Source organism: Primulina tabacum, chromosome 2, assembly GCF_025594145.1.
Source record: "Primulina tabacum isolate GXHZ01 chromosome 2, ASM2559414v2, whole genome shotgun sequence".
Classification (NCBI taxonomy): domain Eukaryota; kingdom Viridiplantae; phylum Streptophyta; class Magnoliopsida; order Lamiales; family Gesneriaceae; genus Primulina; species Primulina tabacum.
In genome coordinates this window covers 33414706-33436655 of record NC_134551.1, presented here as the reverse complement: position 1 = coordinate 33436655, position 21950 = coordinate 33414706, and the positions used below count along the sequence as shown (strand labels likewise).

The 21950-nt window shown below is 36.5% G+C and overlaps 1 protein-coding gene across 1 annotated transcript in view; it reads left to right on the top strand.

The window, feature by feature from the left end:
• LOC142537635 (uncharacterized) overlaps window positions 1–21950 on the top strand; it is a 43317-nt gene that overhangs the window by 9686 nt on the left and 11681 nt on the right. Inside the window, exon 4 of the mRNA XM_075643135.1 lies at window positions 18847–19159. Within this exon, the coding sequence (XP_075499250.1) occupies window positions 18847–19159 (313 nt within the window). The remainder of the gene's footprint in view (window positions 1–18846; window positions 19160–21950) is intronic.

The following is a 21950-nucleotide window of genomic DNA, read 5'->3' as shown; positions in this document are numbered from 1 at the left end:
CAACAGCTATCAGACGAGTATAAAGATGGCTCCATTTGAAGCGTTGTACGGCAAGAAGTGCAGATCCCCTCTTTATTGGGATGATATTTCTGAGGTATTTGAGATTGGGCCTGATATGATCCGAGAAATGACTGAGAAAGTGAAGCTGATTCAGAAAAGAATGAAGACAGCTCAAGACTGACAGGCCAAATACGCCAATGTTCGTCGTCAACCGTTGGTATTTGAGGCAGGAGACAGAGTATTCCTGAAGATTTCTCCTTTCAGGGACGTTGTCAGATTTGGCAAGAAAGGAAAGTTGTCTCCACGATACATTGGTCCGTATGAGATTCTCTAGAAGATAGGAGATCGTGCCTATCGACTCGCCTTACCGCCTTCTCTATCTGGAATACATGATGTCTTTCATGTATCTTTATTGCGGAAATATCTTCCTGATGCTTCTCATATTCTTCATCCAGACGAGGCCGAACTTGATGAGACACTGAGATATTTTGAGAAGCCGATTCAGATTCTCGATCATAAAGAAAAACAACTCATAACGAAGACTATTCCGCTTGTGAATGTTCAGTGGAGTCGTCATGGCATTGAAGAAGCTACCTGGGAGACTGAATCAGATATGAGACAGAAATTCCCAAAGTAATTTCATTGATGTGAGTTTATTGTTTAACTTCTATCCTCCATTTCTTATTGTATCTGATTCGTTATCTGATTTGATTGCCTGTGATTTCGGGGACGAAATCAGATCTTAGAGGGGGAGAATTGTAATGCCTGAGATTTTTATTCTGTTAATATGAGATTATTGATTTGTGATTTGATATGATTAAATATGGAAAGGATCAGACCGAGAAAGGCAAAAGAAGACTGAATTATGTGCGAGGACTGAACCCCTCGCGCATATGCGCGACCGGACAGGGCGCATATGCGTGAGGTAGGCAGAGAACTTCGCGCATATGCACGACCAGGACGCGCGCATATGCGCGAGTATGGCAGAGAACCTCGCGCATATGCGCCGGGAGAGGACGCGCATATGCGCGAGCATGTACAAGGAAAAATGCCGAGACCCGTAGGCCTCGCGCATATGCGCGAGACGTGCAGTTCAAAGATGAAGCCACGTTTTGCTTGGACATGCAATAAATATGTATATTCCTTCTTCCCTTCGGATTTCCAGCAAAATGAACGAGAATTCTTCCTGGAAAGCTCCAAGTCTCTTGATACTAGAATTTAGATTTGCGAAAGATCCGGCCGTTATAATTTCAATCCCACTTCAGTACGGTGTTCCTATCGACAAAGACTTCAACTGGACGTAAGTTTTATTATATTTGGATATGATTTGAAAATCTGATATGAGAGGAATCATGATATGACTGTTATTATCTGTTTCTGAGATGGTTGTCATTGTAAAATTGAAACCGGATTGAAGATCGAATACCGTATGAATTTGTTATCATTTTTAGAATTGAATTTGATTGAGATTTTACAGATTTGATATCAGATTGAGTTTGTTATTGATTATGAGTTGAGATTGGTATCTGTTGATATTTGTATTGATGGGTATATCGAGATTGTGCTGTTATGCCATTGAAACAGAATTTAATTGAGTTCTGATTATATCCAGTATTGATTTGCGTTGTATACTGATATTGTACTACTTAATATTGTCAGTGCCAGATTGAGTATTGACAGAATAGAATTCGAGACTTCGACTTTGTCAGATCGACAAGAGAAATGTATAAATCAATGTTGAACCATGAAGATACGACTCGAGTTAGATTCGACTTGAGTTTCCCAAAACCACATACTTTATTTTATTGCATTGATGTTTGAAATTCATGAGATTGATATGCTTAGTCTATTGATTTATAGTAGAGCATTTATTGTATTAGAGTTTGGGCAGATGTGCCTAGTCTTTGGCAGAACTGCCAAGACACTGGACTTTTTGTGTATCGATGTTGCTTAGGAGTAGATCGAATTCTATTGCTGAGATTCGGTACAGAATGCCAATGTCCAGGATCGGGATCCCTAGATTAGAGAAAAGTCGAGTCAGAGATTATAAGTCAAGAGTTTGATTTATAGTTTTATATCGATTCATGTCTTTCAGATTTTGATACATGTTATTGATATCTGTTCCATGCTTTTATATCTGTTTATATGATTGCATGTATACGTTGTTTATACTGTGAATATATTTCTCACCGGAGTTATCCGGCTGTTGTTGTGTTTGTATGTGTGCATGACAACAGGTGGGACAGGATCAGGGTCAAGAAGAGGATGAGAGATTAAAGATTAGCGTGGAGATCCGGACTTAGAAGTAGATTTGGTTTTCAGCACTTGATGTAGTTGTTGAACCTTAGTTTGAGATGAATGTACTTTGTACAAGACTTGTACTTTACTGTTGATATTTATATCAGACTAATTATTATATGTTCCGTACTTGTGTATTTTTTTAAAAAAATTTAGACCCAGATTAATTAATTGATCCTAATGATGATTAAGAAGACGAATTAGGTTTGGGTCCCCACAAAGCTAGTGTCTCAATCCTCTTCAAAATCTCAAACGGACCTATAAATCTTCGACTAAACTTGCCTTTCTTGCCAAATCGTATAACACCATTCATATGTGCTATTTTCACACATACATGTCCCTCCGCTGCAAACTCTAAGTCCCTTCGTCTCTTGTCAGCATAAATCTTATGTCGGCTTTGTGCAGTCTTCATTCTGTCACGAATTTTGACTACAAGCTCGGCAGTCTCTTCAATCACTTCCAGACCAATATCTCTTGTTTCCCCAACCTTGTCCCAATGAATAGGATATCTATATTTCCTTCCATAAAGTGCCTCAAAAGGAGCCATCCCGATAGATTATTGAAAACTATTATTGTAGGTGAACTCTACTAGAGGTAATTTTGATTCCCAACTGCCTTGGAAATCGATCACACAAGCTCGCAAAAGATCTTCTAAAATTTTAATAACTCTCTCGAACTTACATCGGTTTGAGGATGGAAGGCTGTACTGAATAATAACTTGGTCCCCATCGCTGCATGCAGAATTTTCCAAAAAGATGACGTAAATCTCGGATCTCTGTCAGAAACAATAGACACAGAAATCCCATTCAGACGAACTATCTCTCGAATATATAACTCTGCATACTGAATCATGGTGAATGTCATCTTAATAGGTAGAAAATACGCTGATTTCGTAAGACGTTCCACCATCACCCATATATCATTGAATCCCATAACAGTCTTTGGTAATCCCACCACGAAGTCCATAGTAATATTTTCTCATTTCCAATCGGGAATAGGGAGTGGCTTAAGTTTCCCTACTAGTCTTTGATGCTCTGCTTTGACTTTTTGACATGTAAAACATTTGGTCACAAAACGCAAAATATCACGCTTCATGCCCGGCCACCAATATAATAACTGCAGATCCTTGTACATTTTCGTGCTTCCCGGATGAATGGAATATGGTGTGTCATGAGCTTCCTTCATAATGAGACCCATCAAAAAATCGTCACTAGGAACCTATAAACGATCTTGATAACGAACTATACCATCCACCTCAGAATATAACTTCCGGCCCTTGGCTTCATCTCTTTCTCTCCATTTCTACAATTGCTCATTAGTAGACTGTCCCTGATAAAGATAAAAAATTGTATATTAATTAAATGTTTTATAATATAAATTTATAGTTTTTGTTTTATTAAATGTTTAAATATTATATGTTTTGTAATAAATTGTATATAATATAAGTTGTTTTGTAATTATAAGTTTTTACTATTTTTTACAGGTTCGATAAAACAAGAATAACCTTGGTGTTGCAAATGGGATTAAGATGATTCTTGGACCTGTAGAAAGTTGATGTTAATATCTACAATATTGGTGGCAAGCATGAGATAAAAATCTTCTAACAAGTGGGATCAAATTAAGCAACAAATAAAGTTACCAAAGAAGTGACAATTTTACCATGCTCTAGCATTTTGACCATATCTCTCAAATTACTTGGTCAAATGGTTTAAAAAAAAATACCACAATTCAAACAACTCAGATGTCTACATGTTTTGTTTTATGTGGAGAAGAAAATTCGGATGGAAAAATTTTCAAAAGTGATGTGTACTAAAATATTAATTTCTTAGAACACCAATGAAGACTTATGTGTAAAAAATAATATTTTATTTGTGGTTGTCTCCCCAAATTTGGCTATAAATAGGGGTGCATTGTAATGTATTGAGATATCCCTCATTTTATGAACAAACCTTTGAGTTCATAATATTTCTCTCTTTGTTTTTCCTTTATTTCTTCATTTAAATATAATTAGCATGTTAAATTCATATTCAAAGTTGTACACTTTGAATAATGAGTAGCTAACATCCCAAAGTTAATATGAAAAGGTGAAACTCTTGGCATGATAATAAGGCTATTAAAAGCTAAGAATCTATGTTTTATATTATTTAATCATTATTTATTGTTTATGTTATATTTATTTCTTTAAGTATTATTATACCCTACTTATAAGTGGGAGTTCTGATTTATTGTTGCTATATGTTAGACTAAATTCTTGGAACAATTTAAATGTTAGTTTGGTATTACCAACCATTTAAAGTGGATGCCTTGATTTATTATATATGATTATCATAATATTAATTTTTAGTACCATTTAAATGTTTGTTTGGTTTTACCAATCATTTAAAGTGGGAACCTTGATTTAGTTTTTACAAATATATAAATAGCACAATAAATACTTGACAACATTTACAAGTTTTGGTATATATTATATACTTATAAGATAATAATATATAACATAATATAAATATGATTATTTAATATATATTAGAACCATTTTATTAAGAGGATTTCAATAATGTTCATTAATGTTAATTTTATTAAAATACCAAGAGTGGATCCTTTAATCTCAACTACTTAAATTAAAATTTGAACTATTAAAAATTACCAATTAAAGATTCAAACCATTAAAAGAAAAAAAACAAAAACAAAAACAAAAAGACATTATAGTGGACTTGTAATTACCTTAGCTTCACTGTGGATACGATATTCGGACTCACCGAATTATACTACTTGTTGACAACCTGCTCTTGGGAGTGCAACAATCAAAGTCGCAACAAGTTTTTGGCGCCATCGCCGGGGAAGTATAATTTAATTTCAAGTCTATTTAATTTTGTTTATAGTTTATTTTTCTTTATTTGAAATTTTATTGTCTTTGTGTGTTTTTATTCTTTTTCATTTGCATTTGCATGAGCATTTGGTCACGTACACTTAGTGGTCGACTCATTCGAAATTACCCTTTATTTTTACAAAACATGGGGGAAGAACCCATCCAAGAAAATGAAGATGAAATTCAATCTCAACATGATCATGATAGACGAAGAACACTTAGAGATCACATGAATCCTACACGTACTAGTGCGCCTTCATGTCTAGTTTTTCCCCCTGATGCATCTCATTTCAATTTTAAGCCTGGTATTATCCAACTTTTACCCAATTTTCATTGCTTAGATTCTGAAAATACATACATACATTTACGAGAGTTTGAAGAAGTGTGCAACACATATAATGATCTAAATTGTATCATGAACACCATTCGACTTAAGCTTTTTCCTTTTTTTAAAAAAAAGATAAAGCTAAAACTTGGCAACAAAATCTTAGATCGGGATCCATTCGAACTTGGGATGAATTGCAACAATTTTTGAAAACAATTTTTCCATCTCATAGAATAAATTCTTTCAAAAGGCAAATCATCACTTTCACTCAAAAACAAGGAGAAACTTTTTATCAGTGTTGGGATAGATAGAAAGAATTGCTTAATCTTTGTCCACATCATGGTTTTGAAATATGGAGAGTTGTTTTTCAATTTTATGAAGGCTTAACACCTAAAGATAGGCAAATGGTTGAATTTATGTGTAATGGAACATTTGAAGATAAAGATCCAAACGAGGCAATTGAGTATCTCGAATCATTAGCTGAAAATGCTCAAAATTAGGACACTATAGGTAAAATCGAACCATCAAACATGATTCAATCTCCCACATCTGGTGGAGGTATGTACACCCTCAAAGATGAACATGATCTCCAAGCTAGATTTACCTCTTTGGCAAGAAAAGTTGAGGCACTTGAATTGAAAAAGAATTGTCAATTAAAATCTGTTCAAGAAATTGAGTGTCACATTTGTGATACAAGTGATCATTCTACAAAAGATTGTCCACTTTGCCCTCTTTTAAAGAATGTCTCTATGAAGAAGCCAATGTTTTGAACAATTTCAAAAAGCCATATTTTGAACCATTTTCTCAAAATTACAATCCAGGTTGGCAAAATCATCCAAATTTTAGTTGGAGGAATGATAATGCTGCACAATTTTCACGACCACATTTTCAAAATCAACAAAATTTTCAAAATTATGCACCTTATGTTCCTCTACCTAAAAGAAACTTGGAAGATATATTGAATTCTTTCGTTGCAAAGCAAGAGTCTATCAATACTCAAACCGCTCAAACCATGACAGATTTGAAAGATACTCTTGCTAAATTTGTATCTGCACTTAATGTTCATGAAAAAGATAAATTTCCTTCATAACCACAGCCTAATCCCAAGGATCATAATTCACAAACGGGAACTTCTGAAACTCAACTGATGGATCATGTAAAATCTGTTATTACCCTTCGAAGTGGTAAGGTTGTGGAAAAATCCATTCTTGAACCTTGTGAAGATGATGATAAATCAACTTCAAAGGGTAAGGAAGTGGAACCCATAACTTGCGAAGAGGAGGTTCAACGGATAGTGTCACCACCATTCCCTCATGCATTGAAAAATACAAAAAAATCAAATTCGAATTCTGATATATATGATATTTTTAAACAAGTAAAAGTTAATATTATTTTATTTAGATGCAATAAAACAGGTACCATCATATGCCAAATTTTTGAAAGACTTGTGCACTGTGAAAAGAAAATTGAATGTGAAAAAGAAAGCATTTTTAACCGAACAAGTAAGTGCAATCATTCAAAATAATAATACTTTGAAATACAAAGACCCTGATTGTCCTAATATTTCATGTATTATTGGAGAACGAAAGATTAAGAAAGCCTTGCTTGATCTTGGAGCTAGTGTGAATTTACTTCAATATTCAGTTTATCAAGAACTCAATCTAGGCGGGTTAAAATCTACTTCGATAACATTTTTACTTGCCGATAGATCTGTAAAAGTGCCAAGAGGTATGGTAGAAGACGTGTTGGTCCAAGTTGATAACTTTGTATATCCTGTCGATTTCATAGTTTTAGATACACAACTTTTCGAAGCTTGTAATGCAATTCCTGTAATTTTGGGTCGTCCATTTTTAGCAACTTCTAATGCTCTTATAAATTGCAGGAATGGAATAATGAAGTTGTCATTTGGTAACATGACCTTGGAGCTTAATGTTTTTAATCTTTGTAAGCAACCACATGACAAAGGAGATGAAAGTGAAGATGAAAATTTTATTGAAACTCTTGTGGAAGAAAACATTCAAGAAGGGAGTACTCGTGATCAATTAGATATTTGTTCAATTGAAACTGTTAAAGAAAATATGGAAATTGATCTTGATGATTTTATCAGGTATCACTCGTTACCAGGATCAGAGAAAGAATTTGAGGCAAAATATGAGAACAAAGACGAACCACCCATATTGGAGTTAAAATCCTTGCCAGAAATATTGAAGTATGCATTTCTTGGTGAAGATGAAACATATCCGGTGGTAATTTCTTCCAAACTAGCAAGTGATCAAGAAGGTAAATTAGTTGATATGCTTAAAAGACATAAAAATGCAATTGGTTGGACATTAAAAGATCTCAAGGGCATTAATCCACTAATTTTCACTCAAAAAATTCACTTAGAATAAAATGCAAAAACATCTCAACAACCACAAAGGAGATTAAATCCACACATGAAAGATGTTGTGAAAACTGAAGTTCTCAAACTACTTGATGTTGGGATTATCTACCATATTTCTGATAGTAAGTGGGTATGCCCAACACAAGTAGTTCCAAAAAAATTTAGCATCACAGTGATAAAAAATGACAAAGGTGAATTGCTAACAAGTCGAGTCCCATCTAGTTCGCGGATGTGTATTGATTATAGAAAATTAAATGACGCCACTAGAAAAGATCATTTTCCATTACCATTTTTGGATCAAATTTTAGAAAGAGTAGCAGGTCATCCATACTACTGTTTTCTTTTTGGATATTCAGGTTATTATCAAATTCACATTGCACTCGAAGATCAAGATAAAACTACATTCACATGTCCTTTTGGAACATTTGCATTTAGAAGGATGCCATTTGGATTATGCAATGCCCCAGCAACATTTCAAAGATGTATGCTAAGCATTTTTATCGACATGATTGAAAATTGTTTGGAGATTTTCATGGATGATTTAACTGTTTTTGGGAATATATTTGATAATTGTTTTGAAAATTTGGAAAAAGATTTAAAAAGATGTGAGGAAAAAGGTCTTATTTTAAATTGGAAAAAATGTCATTACATGATTACTTCTGGGATTGTTTTGGGACATGTCGTGTCATCTCATGAAATTGAAGTTGATAAAGCCAAAGTTGATATTATTGCCAATTTACCCCCTCCAAAAACCATTAAAGAAATTCGCTCATTTTTGGGACATGCTGGATTTTATAGGAGGTTTATAAAGGACTTTAGTTCAATCTCTAAACCCATTTGTAACCTCTTAACAAAAGACACTGCATTTGAGTGGACTCAAGAATGTCTAAATGCTTTTGATAAAATCGTTCGACATTTAACATCAGATCCTATCATGCAACCTCCTGATTGGTCTTACCATTTGAAATCATGTGCGACGCGAGTGATTATGCAGTCGGTGCAGTACTGGGTCAAAGAAGAAACGGTAAGCCTTACGTGATATATTATACAAGTAGAACTTTAAATAATGCTCAAATGAATTACTCCACAACGGAAAAAGAACTACTTTCTGTAATATTTGCATTAGATGAATTTCGTTCTTATTTGATTGGATCAATGACTATTGTGTTTACTGATCATTCTGCTATTAGATATTTGTTGACCAAACAGGATGCAAAGCCACGACTGATACGATGGATTTTGTTGCTCCAATAATTTGACATTGTGATCAAAGATAAAAAAAAGAACCGAGAATGTCGTAGCTGATCATTTATCGAGACTAGTAACAGGATCATCTTTTGAAATGACACCAATTAACGATAATTTTCCTGATGAACATCTATTTTAAGTTACTACTACACCTTGTTTTGCTAACATATTAAATTTTCTTGTGACAGGAAAAATGCCACCGCAATGGAGTTCCCAAGATATAAGAAAATTTTTGAATGTGGTAAAAAACTTTTATTGGGATGATCCGTATATGTTCAAGTATTGTCCAGATCAAATTTTTCGACGTTGCATACCCGACAATGAGGTAAGTATTGTCATTAAATTTTGTCATTCAGAAGCATGCGGAGGACATTTTTCTTCAAAGAAAACGGGTGCAAAAATCTTGCAGTGTGGATTTTATTGGCCCACTTTTTTTAAAGACACCCACGAAATCTGCAAGATATGTGAAAATTGTCAAAAATTGGGTGCGATTTCAAAAAAAAACATGATGCCTTTGAATCCTATCATTGAAATAGAAATCTTTGACAGTTGGAGAATTGATTTTATGGGACATTTTTCACCGTCGTTTGGATACTTGTATATTTTAGTTGCAGTTGATTATGTTTCCAAATGGATAGAGGCAATTCCATGTCGAACAAATGATCATAAAATCGTCATCAAACTTTTGAAAGAAAATATTTTTAGTAGATTTGGAATTCCTCAAGCCATGATAAGTGATGGGAGAACTCACTTTGTTAATAAACCATTTGCTTCATTAATGAAAAAATATGGTATTACTCACAAAGTAACTAATCTTTATCATCCTCAAACAAAAGGACAAGTTGAATTAGCTAATAGGGAGATAAAGAAAATTTTGGAAAAAACTGTCAACTCAAATAGAAAAGATTGGTCTCTACGACTTAATGATGCACTTTGGGCATATCGAACAGCTTTTAAAACATCATTGAATTAGGTTGGTTTACGGAAAACATTGCCCTTTGCCTATGGAATTGGAACATAAAGCTTATTGGGCGATCAAAACTTTTAATTCAAGCATGGATAATTGCAACAAATTGCGCAAATTGCAACTTAATGAACTTGATGAACTCAGAAATTATGCGTATGAGAATTCAAGGAATTATAAAGCAAAAATCAAATCATTTCATGATAAACCAATTCTTAGAAAATCTTTTGAGATTGGTAAAAAAGTTTTGCTTTATAATTCTCGACTTCACATATTCCCAGAAAAATTACGATCAAGATGGACAGGCCCATATGTTGTAAGGCATGTGTATCCTTATGGAGCTGTGGATATTGAAAATCCTAAAAATGGTGATGTTTTTAAAGTAAATGGACAAAGGCTTAAACCATTTTTAGAAAATGAAATCTTTCAAGAAGAGTTTATTTCCGTTTCTGATCCTTAAATTTTTATGTTGCATTTAATTTTGTTTGTTTTGATTTCAGATTTCCTTAATCTTTTTATTTTCTTGGTTAAATGGCGGATAACGATACTCCGTGACTCTCATAGTCGGTTAAATCAGTTTCCCACAATTGCTGATACAGAAATAAAAAAAAATCATTTCTTTTTTTTTTCAAAATGGATGAAAATCTCTCAAAAATTGAGATTGCTAATGAAAAAAGGAATTTCAGAAGATATTCGTCTTGTAATAGAAGTTAAGGTCCGATTAGGAAGAGAAGTTCCACAATCATTGCTAATTCGGTATTTTTTTGGATTAGGAAAAAGCACTTATGCGAAAAAAACGAAGGGCCAAAGGGTTAGGGGTTTGTCATAAGTGTGCAAGATGAACTTGTGACAAACGATGCAGATATTTGGGATGTGTTTCCAATAAAAGAGAAGATAAAATTGGTTTCATTAAGAATGGGCTGAGTAAGGAGTCTTTAGATAACATCTTATTGACTCTTGAGACGCATTCTAGTGGACATGTGCATATTGAACTTTTTCGTTTATGGAAACAATTTCAAGATGAGCGTCATAGTCTTGGGAATCCGACTAAAAAAGACCCTGTTTGCCAATTTATAAGAAAATTGGATAGGAAGCATATCCTCGACTCATAGAATGCGTTGATGCCGTTTCTGGTCGTAAAACTAGAGGAAAATTGTGAGCCACATCCACACTACAGTTTATATGCATGTGTGTCATTATTATTTTTACTGTTAATTCTGATTACAGCTATGACCCATATTTTTGTCATGATTACATATTACCCCGATAAAATCTCTCATGTTTCTCTCTATTTTCGCAGACCAAAAAGAAAGTAAAAATATGGTTGGATCCTCTGCACAAAATTGAAAAATATTTGTTTATTTTGTGGGTCGAGTCCTAGAAAAAATGAAGTATTTGTAGAAAAAGCGAATATTTTTGGAAAGATATTGGCTGAGAGAAAAATTCACTTGGTATATGGGGGAGGTAATATTGGGTTAATGGGATCTGTTTCAACATCTGCTCGTCTTGAAGGTAGTCAGGTTTTGGGTATTATTCATACAACTTTTGCTGAAGGAAATCTTATAGGTGTTACGATTGGAGAGAAATTAAAAGTTTCTTCTATGTATGAAAGAATCACCAAAATTATTGAAAATTCTGATGCTTTTATCGCACTACCAGGTGGTTTTAATACATTAGAAGAAATTTTAAACACTGTTTCTTGGGCACAACTTAATATCCATAATAAACCTGGGGGCTTGTTGAATATCAATAATTATTATGATAGTTTGTTGACATACATGTTGCACTCCCAAGAGCAGATTGTCCACAAGTAGTATAATTCGGTGAGTCCGAATATCGTATCCTTAGGGAAGCTAAGATAATTATAAGTCCACTACAATGTCTTTTTGTTTTTGTTTTTGTTTTTTTCTCTTAATAGTTTGAATCTTTAATTGGTAATTTTTAATTGTTCAAATTTTAATTTAAGTCGTTGAGATTAAAGGATCCACTCTTGGTATTTTAATAAAGTTAACATTAATGAATATTATTGAAATCCACTTAATAAAATGGTTGCAATATATATTAAATAATCATATTTATATTATGTTATATATTATTATCTTATAAGTATATAATATATACCAAAACTTGTAAATGTTGTCAAGTATTTATTGTGCTATTTATATATTCGTAAACACTAAATCAAGTTCCCACTTTAAATGGTTGGTAAAACCAAACAAATATTTAAATGGTACCAAGAAATTAATCGTGAGGCCCGGGGCCGAAGAAGGCTGGGGTGATCACCGGTGCCATGAGGTTGCACGGACAATGAGCGGCTCCTGGCAGGCTTCTAGGTGGAGGGAACATGAATGAACCGATCCCACACGGGAATGAGAGGGATTCCGAGACTGTTCAATGTAATGGACTGTACAGTTGAAGAGGGCTTAAAAGATTTGATTGGTACTACTCATATCACGAAGGTGCATCTTCTTTTCAGTAGCTAATCACATAAGAACTCCAAAGTTAAGCATGCTTGACTTGGGGCAATTTTGGGATGGGTGACCTCCTAGGAAGTTTCCCAGGATGCGTGTGAGTGAGGACATAAGCACGCTGAAAAGACTCGTCTTGATACAGTGAGGACATTCGTCGAATCTGGGGCATTACAGTTGATATCAGAGCCGACCTCTCTTAGTATGGTGTGGTTCGGGGACGAACCAAGCGGAAGCTGGTTTACATGTAAGGCCCGGGGCCGAAGAAGGCGGGGGGTGATCGCCGGTGCCATGAGGTTGCACGGACAATGAGCGGCTCCTGGCAGGCTTCTAGTTGGAGGGAACATGAATGAACCGATCCCACATGGAAATGAGAGGGATTCCGAGACTGTTCAATGTAATGGACTGTACAGTTGAAGAGGGCTTAAAAGATTTGATTGGTACTACTCATATCACGAAGATGCATCTTCTTTTCGGTAGCTAATCACATAAGAACTCCAAAGTTTAGCGTGCTTGACTTGGGGCAATTTTTGGATGGGTGACCCCCTGAGAAGTTTCCTACGGTGCGTGTGAGTGATGACATAAGCACGCTGGAAAGACTCGTCTTGATACAGTGAGGACAGTCGTCGAATCTGGGGCATTACATTAATATTATGATATTAATATATAATAAATCAAGGCATCCACTTTAAATGGTTGGTATACCAAACTAACATTTAAATGGTTCCAAGAAATTAATATTATGATATAATCATATATAATAAATCAAGCCATCCACTTTATATGGTTGGTAATACCAAACTAACATTTAAATGGTTTTAAGAATTTAGTGTAACATATAGCAACAATAAATCAAAACTTCCATTTATAAGTAGGGTATAATAATACTTAAAGAAATACATATAACATAAACAATAAATAATGATTAAATAATATAAACAAAGATTCTTACCTTTTAATAACCTTATTATCATGCAAAGAGTTTCACCTTTTTCATCTCAACTTTGGGAAGTTAGCTACCCATTATTCAAAGTGTACAACTTTGAATATGAATTTAACATGCTAATTATATTTAAATGATGAAATAAAGGAAAAACAAAGAGAGAAATATTATGAACTCAAAGGTTTGTTCATAAAATGAGGGATATCTCAATACATTATAATGCACCCCTATTTATAGCCAAATTTGGGAGACAACCACAAATAAAATATTATTTTTTATACATAAGTCTTTATTGGTGTTCCAAGAAATTAATATTTTAATACACATCACTTTTGAAAAATTTTTTATCCGAATTTTCTTCTCCACATAAAACAAAACATGTAGATATCTGAGTTGTTTGAATTGTGGTATTTTTTTTAACAATTTGACCAAGTAATTTTAGAGATATGGTCAAAATGCTAGATTGTGGAAAAACCGCTACTTCTTTGGTAACTTTATTTGTTGCTTAATTTTATCCCACTTGTGAGAAGATTTTCATCTCATGCTTGCCACCAATATTTTTGTAGAACCCGTAAATCAGTCTACGTATAAGCCATGCATAATTTTAGTATTTTAAATGATTTTATGAGTATTTAAATGCTTTTCTTTAAAGTTAATTATTTTATGTAGTAGTTTAATTTTTATCATTTCAGTTAATTCAGTGAAGCCGGACTAGAGTTGGAGTTTAGGTATAAAATTTAAGATTTAGAAAACATTTACAGAATTTATTTTAGCTAGCAAGTAAGTTAATTTAAGTTAAAAGGAGGTTTGAGGATTTATTTAAGCAACTTGAGGTGAGTAGAAAATAAATTCATTTAAGTTCCATAATTAAGGGGTTAGTTCACTAAATTATTTAAAAAGATAGGTAAGGCTTTTAAGGGTTATAAATTTACTAAATAATCAACATTTTCCCTCCACTTAATTAATGAATTTCGGCCACCCTTAGGGTCTAGACTATTCCTTTGCCAACTCACCCTTTGACCCATTCTTTGTTATGTTAGCATGCTAATATTTTTTAATTATTAGTCAACCTTAATTAATTAATTAATGAGCATTATCCTAGTCTAGATTAGTAAGAGAATTCGGCCACCTCATTCTAGAACACCCCAACAAATATTTGGTTAGCAACCAAAATTCAAAATTCAAAAAGAGTAGACTTGGTCTTGTATTTTCCCTATATTTTGCACCCATCTCCCTCACTCCCCTAACCACCATTTCTTCCCCTCCCCATCACCGAAATCTGAGAGATTTCAGAGCCTATATTGAGTTAAAAATCGTGAGGTGCTAGGGGAAAAACAAGAGAGAAAAATCAGTAGCAAACAAGGTAGCATAAGCGCTCCACCTCCTCCGCGCCGTATCGTCTCATTCTTTCGTTTTTATTTCAAACGAAACCAGGCATGCATATATTCTTCCTTGACTCTTCAATCAAGTTCTATTATCATCTATTTTCATTACATGATCATCATTTCCATGGAGAAAACCGAAATCTATCAAATTGTTTTTCAGAAAATAAAGATGCAGATTTCGGCTTTCATTGTGCTCCTCACGGGTTTCAATTGTTTTGATGGTTTCAGGTATTGGTACGATTCCAGGCTCCTAATGCGACATCTAGACATGTAATAGGATGCATTAAGACCATGTTGGTCCATTCAAACAAGCCCCATGCATGATAGAATTCGAATTTGACAGCAACTCTTCAATCTTAGCCATTTGTGTTTTCGAAACTCCAGCTTGCTGTCAAAAGGAAAAAGTTTCTGATCATGGCTGCCCGAAGGCCTATAGCCATGGTTAGATCACTCCCCTAGCATGTCTAAGACGTGACGAAGTCGCCCTTTTGGTGGCTTGGTCCATGGTGAATCAGTTTTAAAATAAAACTCAAGAACAGCCCCTGCACCCTTCGGCCCTCTTCTTTTTACAGCTTGTGTTGTTTCGATTTTTAGGGAATGGTGTGGATCTTGGTTGTCCTATGGCCCTAAGCCACGGTTTACACCATGCCCCTAGATGTTTAGATCGTGCCATGGCCAATCAAATGGCCACTGGAACGACACGAGACAGCAAACGAAGCACAACACTACACACGCATGCAAGGTGTTCTCGGTTGGAACTTTCGGATTGTTGCTGGGGTGATGCGAATTGTGGCTGGCCTAGGGCCCTTAGCCATGGTTCAAATCCTTCCTTGGGATATTGGTAAGAGGTTTTGGTCGGTGGTTCAAGCCCCAATGGCCATTAGCCTCGCAACCGATGCATGAAACCAAAGCACAGCTGCTGTATTTTTGGACAGCAACTTGCTGTGATGGTTCAGTGGCTCGTTTGAGTTCTCGGTTGGATTTTAGCCTATGGCCTTGGACTGGACAGTGCTTCATCGAGTTAGGAAGGTCATGTTTTTGGCAGTTTGTGATTCGGATCATTTTTGAGGTCGTACGAGAATTTACGGTGCGATGTGCCAAATTGACTATCGAAAGAACGTTTCATGTTTTGGCCTCCATTCACCTAGATTTCGACCCTCCCCATTTTAGGAGCATTACTTCATCATTTTGGGCATATTTTAATCATGACTACATGATGGTTCAGTGTTGGTTCGGGTTGGTTCGGAGTCATGATTAAATACGAAGTCGTTGGGCGTAATTGTCACATTTTCTAATGTTATTGCATAGTTTGGTCCCCTAAATCTATTGCATATTTTTCATCGAATATTTAGGTTGCAGCGAGCCTGGAAGCAATCCAATCCAATCAGTAAAATTAGTACAGGATATTTAATTCAGTTATTTAATTATATTACGTGCAAAAATACAAATTTTGAGATTTATGCGGTATTTCTTGTGGTTACTTTACTATCATTATTAAATCCGGTCGCCAGTTATCGGTCTGGTCGCCAGTTACAGGTCAGTTCAGTTGTTTCACCCAGTATACTGTGGCAGTAGTCTGATCAGACGCACATTATTAAACCCGGTCGCCAGTTACCGGTCTGGTCGCCAGTTACCGGTCAGCTCAGTTTAGTTCAGTTCAGGGACCACTTGCGTAGACCATAATCTCACCAGAAAATTATTATATGCTATTTCAGTACAGGGCTCCAAGGAGCAAACATTTTCACTATGATTTTCAGTTCAGTGATGCACGTATTATAATTAATCATGACACGATATTTTTACGATATGCCTCATGACATGATATTCTCACTTGCATGCAAGCTTATTATTTATTTACTTGTTATTAGCGATATATGCATGTTCAGTCTTTAGACTCACTAGACTTGATTGTTGTAGGTACTGATGAGGTCGGGATCGAGGGCGGGGACCAGTGAGCCAGCTCGAGTCGGCAGTAGTAGGACCCGAGGACTTCAGTTCAGCATTTATTATTATTTGATTGCTCAAACTATCGTTGGATAAACTTTTTACTGTTATTTCGAAAATGTTAATTTCTTCCGCTGCCACTTTGAACATCAAACTTTATTTATCAGTTCAGTTATGAATGAGGCAATTTTAATTATTTAAAAGAAAAAATTTTAAAATTTTCCACAAATTTCCAAGTAAGAATTTTCAGGCTTCTACAGCTGGTATCAGAGCAATGGTTCTGTATAGGGTTGTAATACTACTGACCACGAGAAGCTCATGAAGTCAAGTCTTCGGTCTGTAAGTTTTACATTTACGCATTTTATTTAAAGCATGAATTATTTGACAGCATGTTTTCGTGAATTATTTTACGTACATATTTTTATTGTTCAGTATTTAAATTTAATTAAATTAAGGAATTATGCATGTTAGTTACGTACGGGTTATGATTGTAACAGTATGCCCCCTAGACGCATTCTCGAGCGCACTAGAGAGGAGGAACGCCGTTATGAGGACGGCGATGATCAGAGACAAGAGAGGCACGGACCTCCACCTCCACCACCACCTCCGCCTGACATGAATGCCCAGATGCTAGCTGGGATGACTCAGTTGTTCGCACAGTTTGCGAGGAACAATGCCGTGGCGAGGAGGCCGGCATGGCCCGAGGCTGTATATGAGAGATTTATGAAGATGCGTCCGAAGGAGTTTTCAGGGACGTCGGACCCCATGATTGCCCAGGGCTGGATCAAGTCCCTAGAGGTTATCTTCGAGTTTATGGAGCTTGGGGATTCAGATCGAGTTCGTTGTGCCTCTTATCTGTTCGGAGGAGATGCCCGCTTATGGTGGGAAGGAGCTTCAATAGCCCTTAACTTGGCTACACTGTCTTGGGTGCGCTTCACGGAGGTGTTTTACTCCAAATACTTTACGGATGAGGTGTGTTCGCGTTTGACCAGGGAGTTCATGTGTGAGGCCTGGGGTCGAAGAGGGCGGGGGGTGATCGCCAGTGCCATCAGTTGCACGGTCAATGAGCGGCTCATGGCAGGCTTCTAGGTGGAGGGAACATGAATGAACCGACCCACACGGGAATGAGAGGGATTCCGAGACTGTTCAATGTAATGGACTGTACTGTTGAAGAGGGCTTAAAAGATTTGATTTGTACTACTCATATCACGAAGGAGCATCTTTTTTTCGGTAGCTCATCACATAAGAACTCCAAAGTTAAACGCGCTTGACTTGGGGCAATTTTGGGATGGGTGACCTCCTGGGAAGTTTCCCACGGTGCGTGTGAGTGAGGACATAAGCACGCTGGAATTACTCGTTTTGATACAGTGAGGACAGTCGTCGAATCTGGGACGTTACAAGTTGGTATCAGAGCCGACTCTCTTAGTACGGTGTGGTTCGGGGACGAACTAGGCGGAAGCTGGTGGGCATGTGAGGCCCGGGGCCGAAGAGGGCGGGGGGTGATCGCCGGTGCCATCAGTTGCACGGACAATGAGCGGCTCCTAGCAGGCTTCTAGGTGGAGGGAACATGTATGAACCGATCCCATACGGGAATGAGAGGGATTTCGAGACTGTTCAATTTAATGGACTGTACAGTTGAAGAAGGCTTAAAAAGATTTGATTGGTACTACTCATATCACGAAGGTGCATCTTCTTTTCGGTATCTCATCACATATGAACTCCAAAGTTAAGCGCGTTTGAGTTGGGCCAATTTTGGGATGGGTGACTTCCTGGGAAATTTCCCAGGGTGCGTGTGAGTGAGGACATAAGCACGCTTGAAGGACTCGTCTTGGTACAGTGAGGACAGTCGTCGAATCTGGGGCGTTACATCATGACCCTGAGATAGGGAGATCTGACTTTTACGGAGTTGATCCATAAGTTTGACAGGGGCTGTCACTTTGTGCCCTTGATTGCGAACGCTGCCAGTGCCAAGCTGAGGCACTTTATGGATGGTCTGCGGCTGATCTTACGCCGTGATGTTAGGGTTGCGGGCCCTACTACCTTTGAGGTTGCTGTTTCTAGGGCTCTGGCTGCAGAGCAAGATTTGATTGATATAGAGAGGGATCGCTTGGGAAAGCCACCAGTACAGGTACCACACCGTCTTCCTCCTCCTCAGCAGCATCAGCATAAGAGGCCGCATAACGGCCCGCCCAGAAACAGAGGAGGACCTCAGCAGCAGCAGCAGCAGCAGCAGCAGAAGCAGGGACGTGCCGTCCCGAGGACTTTACCCAGTCTGTCCCAAGTGCTCACGCCGTCATCCTCGAGCATGCATGTATGGCTCAGGGAAATGTTACAAGTATGGCAGCACAGACCACGTGCTGCAGGAGTACCCCCGGAAGAATCTGCCCACCGAAAGCAGAGTTTTTGCTCTCCATGCTGAGGAGACGAACCCCGATACCATGCTGATGATAGGTACCTTACAGCTTTAAGTTTATATTTGCATTCCAATGTTTTGGCAATCGGGATTAAGATTTTGAACTTAGTATTGCGATAGGACTGCATGCTCTACTCAGTATTATTTTCGGGATTAAGATAGAAGAACTCTGACCTTTGCATGCCTATAAGCTTAGCTCTTGTGATTATTGGTTTCAACTTAGTGTTCCGAACTTTCAGGGAGAATTTTCATAGCTGGCTCAACTACCAAAGACCTGATAGAGTCAGGGGCCACTCATTCATTTATTTCGGAGGTCTTTTCTAACTTCCTCAAGGTCAAGACCATCGGGCTAGATGTAGCCTATTCAGTAGTATTGCCTTCTGGTGAGGAGATGGCAGCTACCAATGTGATCCGAGACATAGATCTTGAGCTCCATGGAAACCTCGTTTATGCGGATCTGATCGTGTTGCCGATGCCAGAGTTTGACATCATCCTAGGGATGGACTGGCTATTGCGGAACAGAGTTTTGATTGACTTCCAGCGGAGATCTGTTCTAGTCCGACCGCCTGGAATGACCCAATTCTTATTTGAGCCGGACAGGTACTTTCCTTTACCGCGCATTATTCCGTATGTTCAGGCTAGGAAGCTCATGCATAGAGGGTGTCGGGCGTTTCTAGCGACCTTTATATCTGTCCCCGAGGCGCCCAGTCAGTTAGCCGCAGATGTTCCGATTGTTAGAGACTTCTTAGACGTTTTCCCTGATGACGTCTCTGGTAAGCCACCCGAGAGAGAGGTGGAGTTTTCTATTGAGCTTATGCCAGGTACGGTTCCGATTTCCAAAGCACCGTACCGACTAGCACCGACGGAGATGGCAGAGCTTAAGAAGCAGATTCAGGAACTTCTTGACAAGGAGTTCATTCGCCCGAGTTTTTCACCTTGGGGCGCGCCAGTCTTGTTTGTTAAGAATAAGGATGGCTCTATGAGGCTTTGTATTGACTATCGGGAGTTGAACAGGGTTACAGTGAAGAATAAATACCCACTTCCGAGGATTGAGGATCTGTTTGACCAGTTGCAGGGAGCTTCGATATTCTCCAAAATAGATCTGCGTTCAGGTTATCACCAGTTGAAAGTGAGAGACTCCGATGTTTCGAAGACATCGGAATTTCCCACAAGTGGGTAATTTTCTGCTCGAGTTATGAGTAAAGGCTATATTTCTTGATAGCTATCAAAACATATTAGAAACGCATTGCTTGTAAAGGGATTGCCTTTATTCTTTTGGATCAAAGTTCTAATTAGGCTTGCATGCCCTGCCTCCTAGTGCAATGAAGCATATCCAAAACTTGAGCAGATGAGCGATTCAATGTATTAAAGGATGCCAATAAAATTTAAAGTTTCCTTTTGATTCGAAACAGTGGCTGACTGTCCTCTGGATTCGTCCTAAACGTGCACGAAAAATGCGCTAGTATTTTCCAGTAAATATTTGATATTTTCATGAAATGTTCTGATTGTAGTTAATTTGTATTCTGGTATGTATACATGTGATTTTGTTGATGTAAGTACATTGAGCAAGGAGTGAGTGTTTATCTACTATCTTCAAGTCTTATTAGCTATATTTTGTTCAGTTGGATTTTATATGAGAAATTTGAGGGAGAAAACTATAATGTTTTCAACAATATGTTAGTGATATTATATCAATTAAATGAAATATTAATGTACATTATTATTGATTGATAAAAGTTTTAAAAAAAGGACATATATGTGAATAATAATTGTGCTTTGAACTGCAGACTTGAAGGTTACTGGATAAGATGATTTGATGAAAAAAACTTTGAAACAAATAGTCGAATAGATTTTTTGAAATTATGTTTGTCAAACGTTTGAGTTATTATAACTAAAAGTGAAAGGAATAGAAGAAAGATAAATTATTAACATGTGAAAACAAAAAACTTTTATGAAAATGCGTTCACTAGTCAATTTCGGAATGAATTTTTGATTCGACGCGATCTATAAAAAATATTAATTTTTTTATATCAAAAAATTTAATTTTCATTGTCGATTAGTCTGTCTCACATATATAATTATGTGATATCATATAATATACACCTACTCCTTAATCAATTAATATAAACATACGTACTAATGTATGATTGTTTGATTATTTAAATACTGAAAAGGTCTTTGGTCCTAAAATATCAAATATAAGCATTGATTAAAGATTAATTAATAGAAACATACGTACCAATGTGGATATATTATATCTATTGATGATTGTTTGATTATTTAAACATTCAAAAGGTCTTTGGTCCTAAAGTACCATATATGAACATTGATGAAAGATAATGTGACCGATCTTTTCATTAGGCCATTATCGATATCAAAATTGAAAATGTAGCATGTAATATCAGACAACAAAGAAAAGATTTTAAGTGATGCTTGTAAGAGGAAGAACAATCAACAAATAGCGATGGTGCCATATTCTTTTTCCCATTGGATTATTTTTCAATGAGGTTTCAAAGAAGCACATCCATCATCTGAAAGACATTTAAGAGAAGTATATATTGATGTATTCATTTTCTTTTGTTTATATTTTTCCCACTAAGTTTTACTATCAAGATTTTAATGAAGCAATACTCGAATCTCCAAATCTTCCCCAATAATCTATCGCAAGATATTTCTTTGATGAAATATTTGTTACATGAATAACCATCTAAGG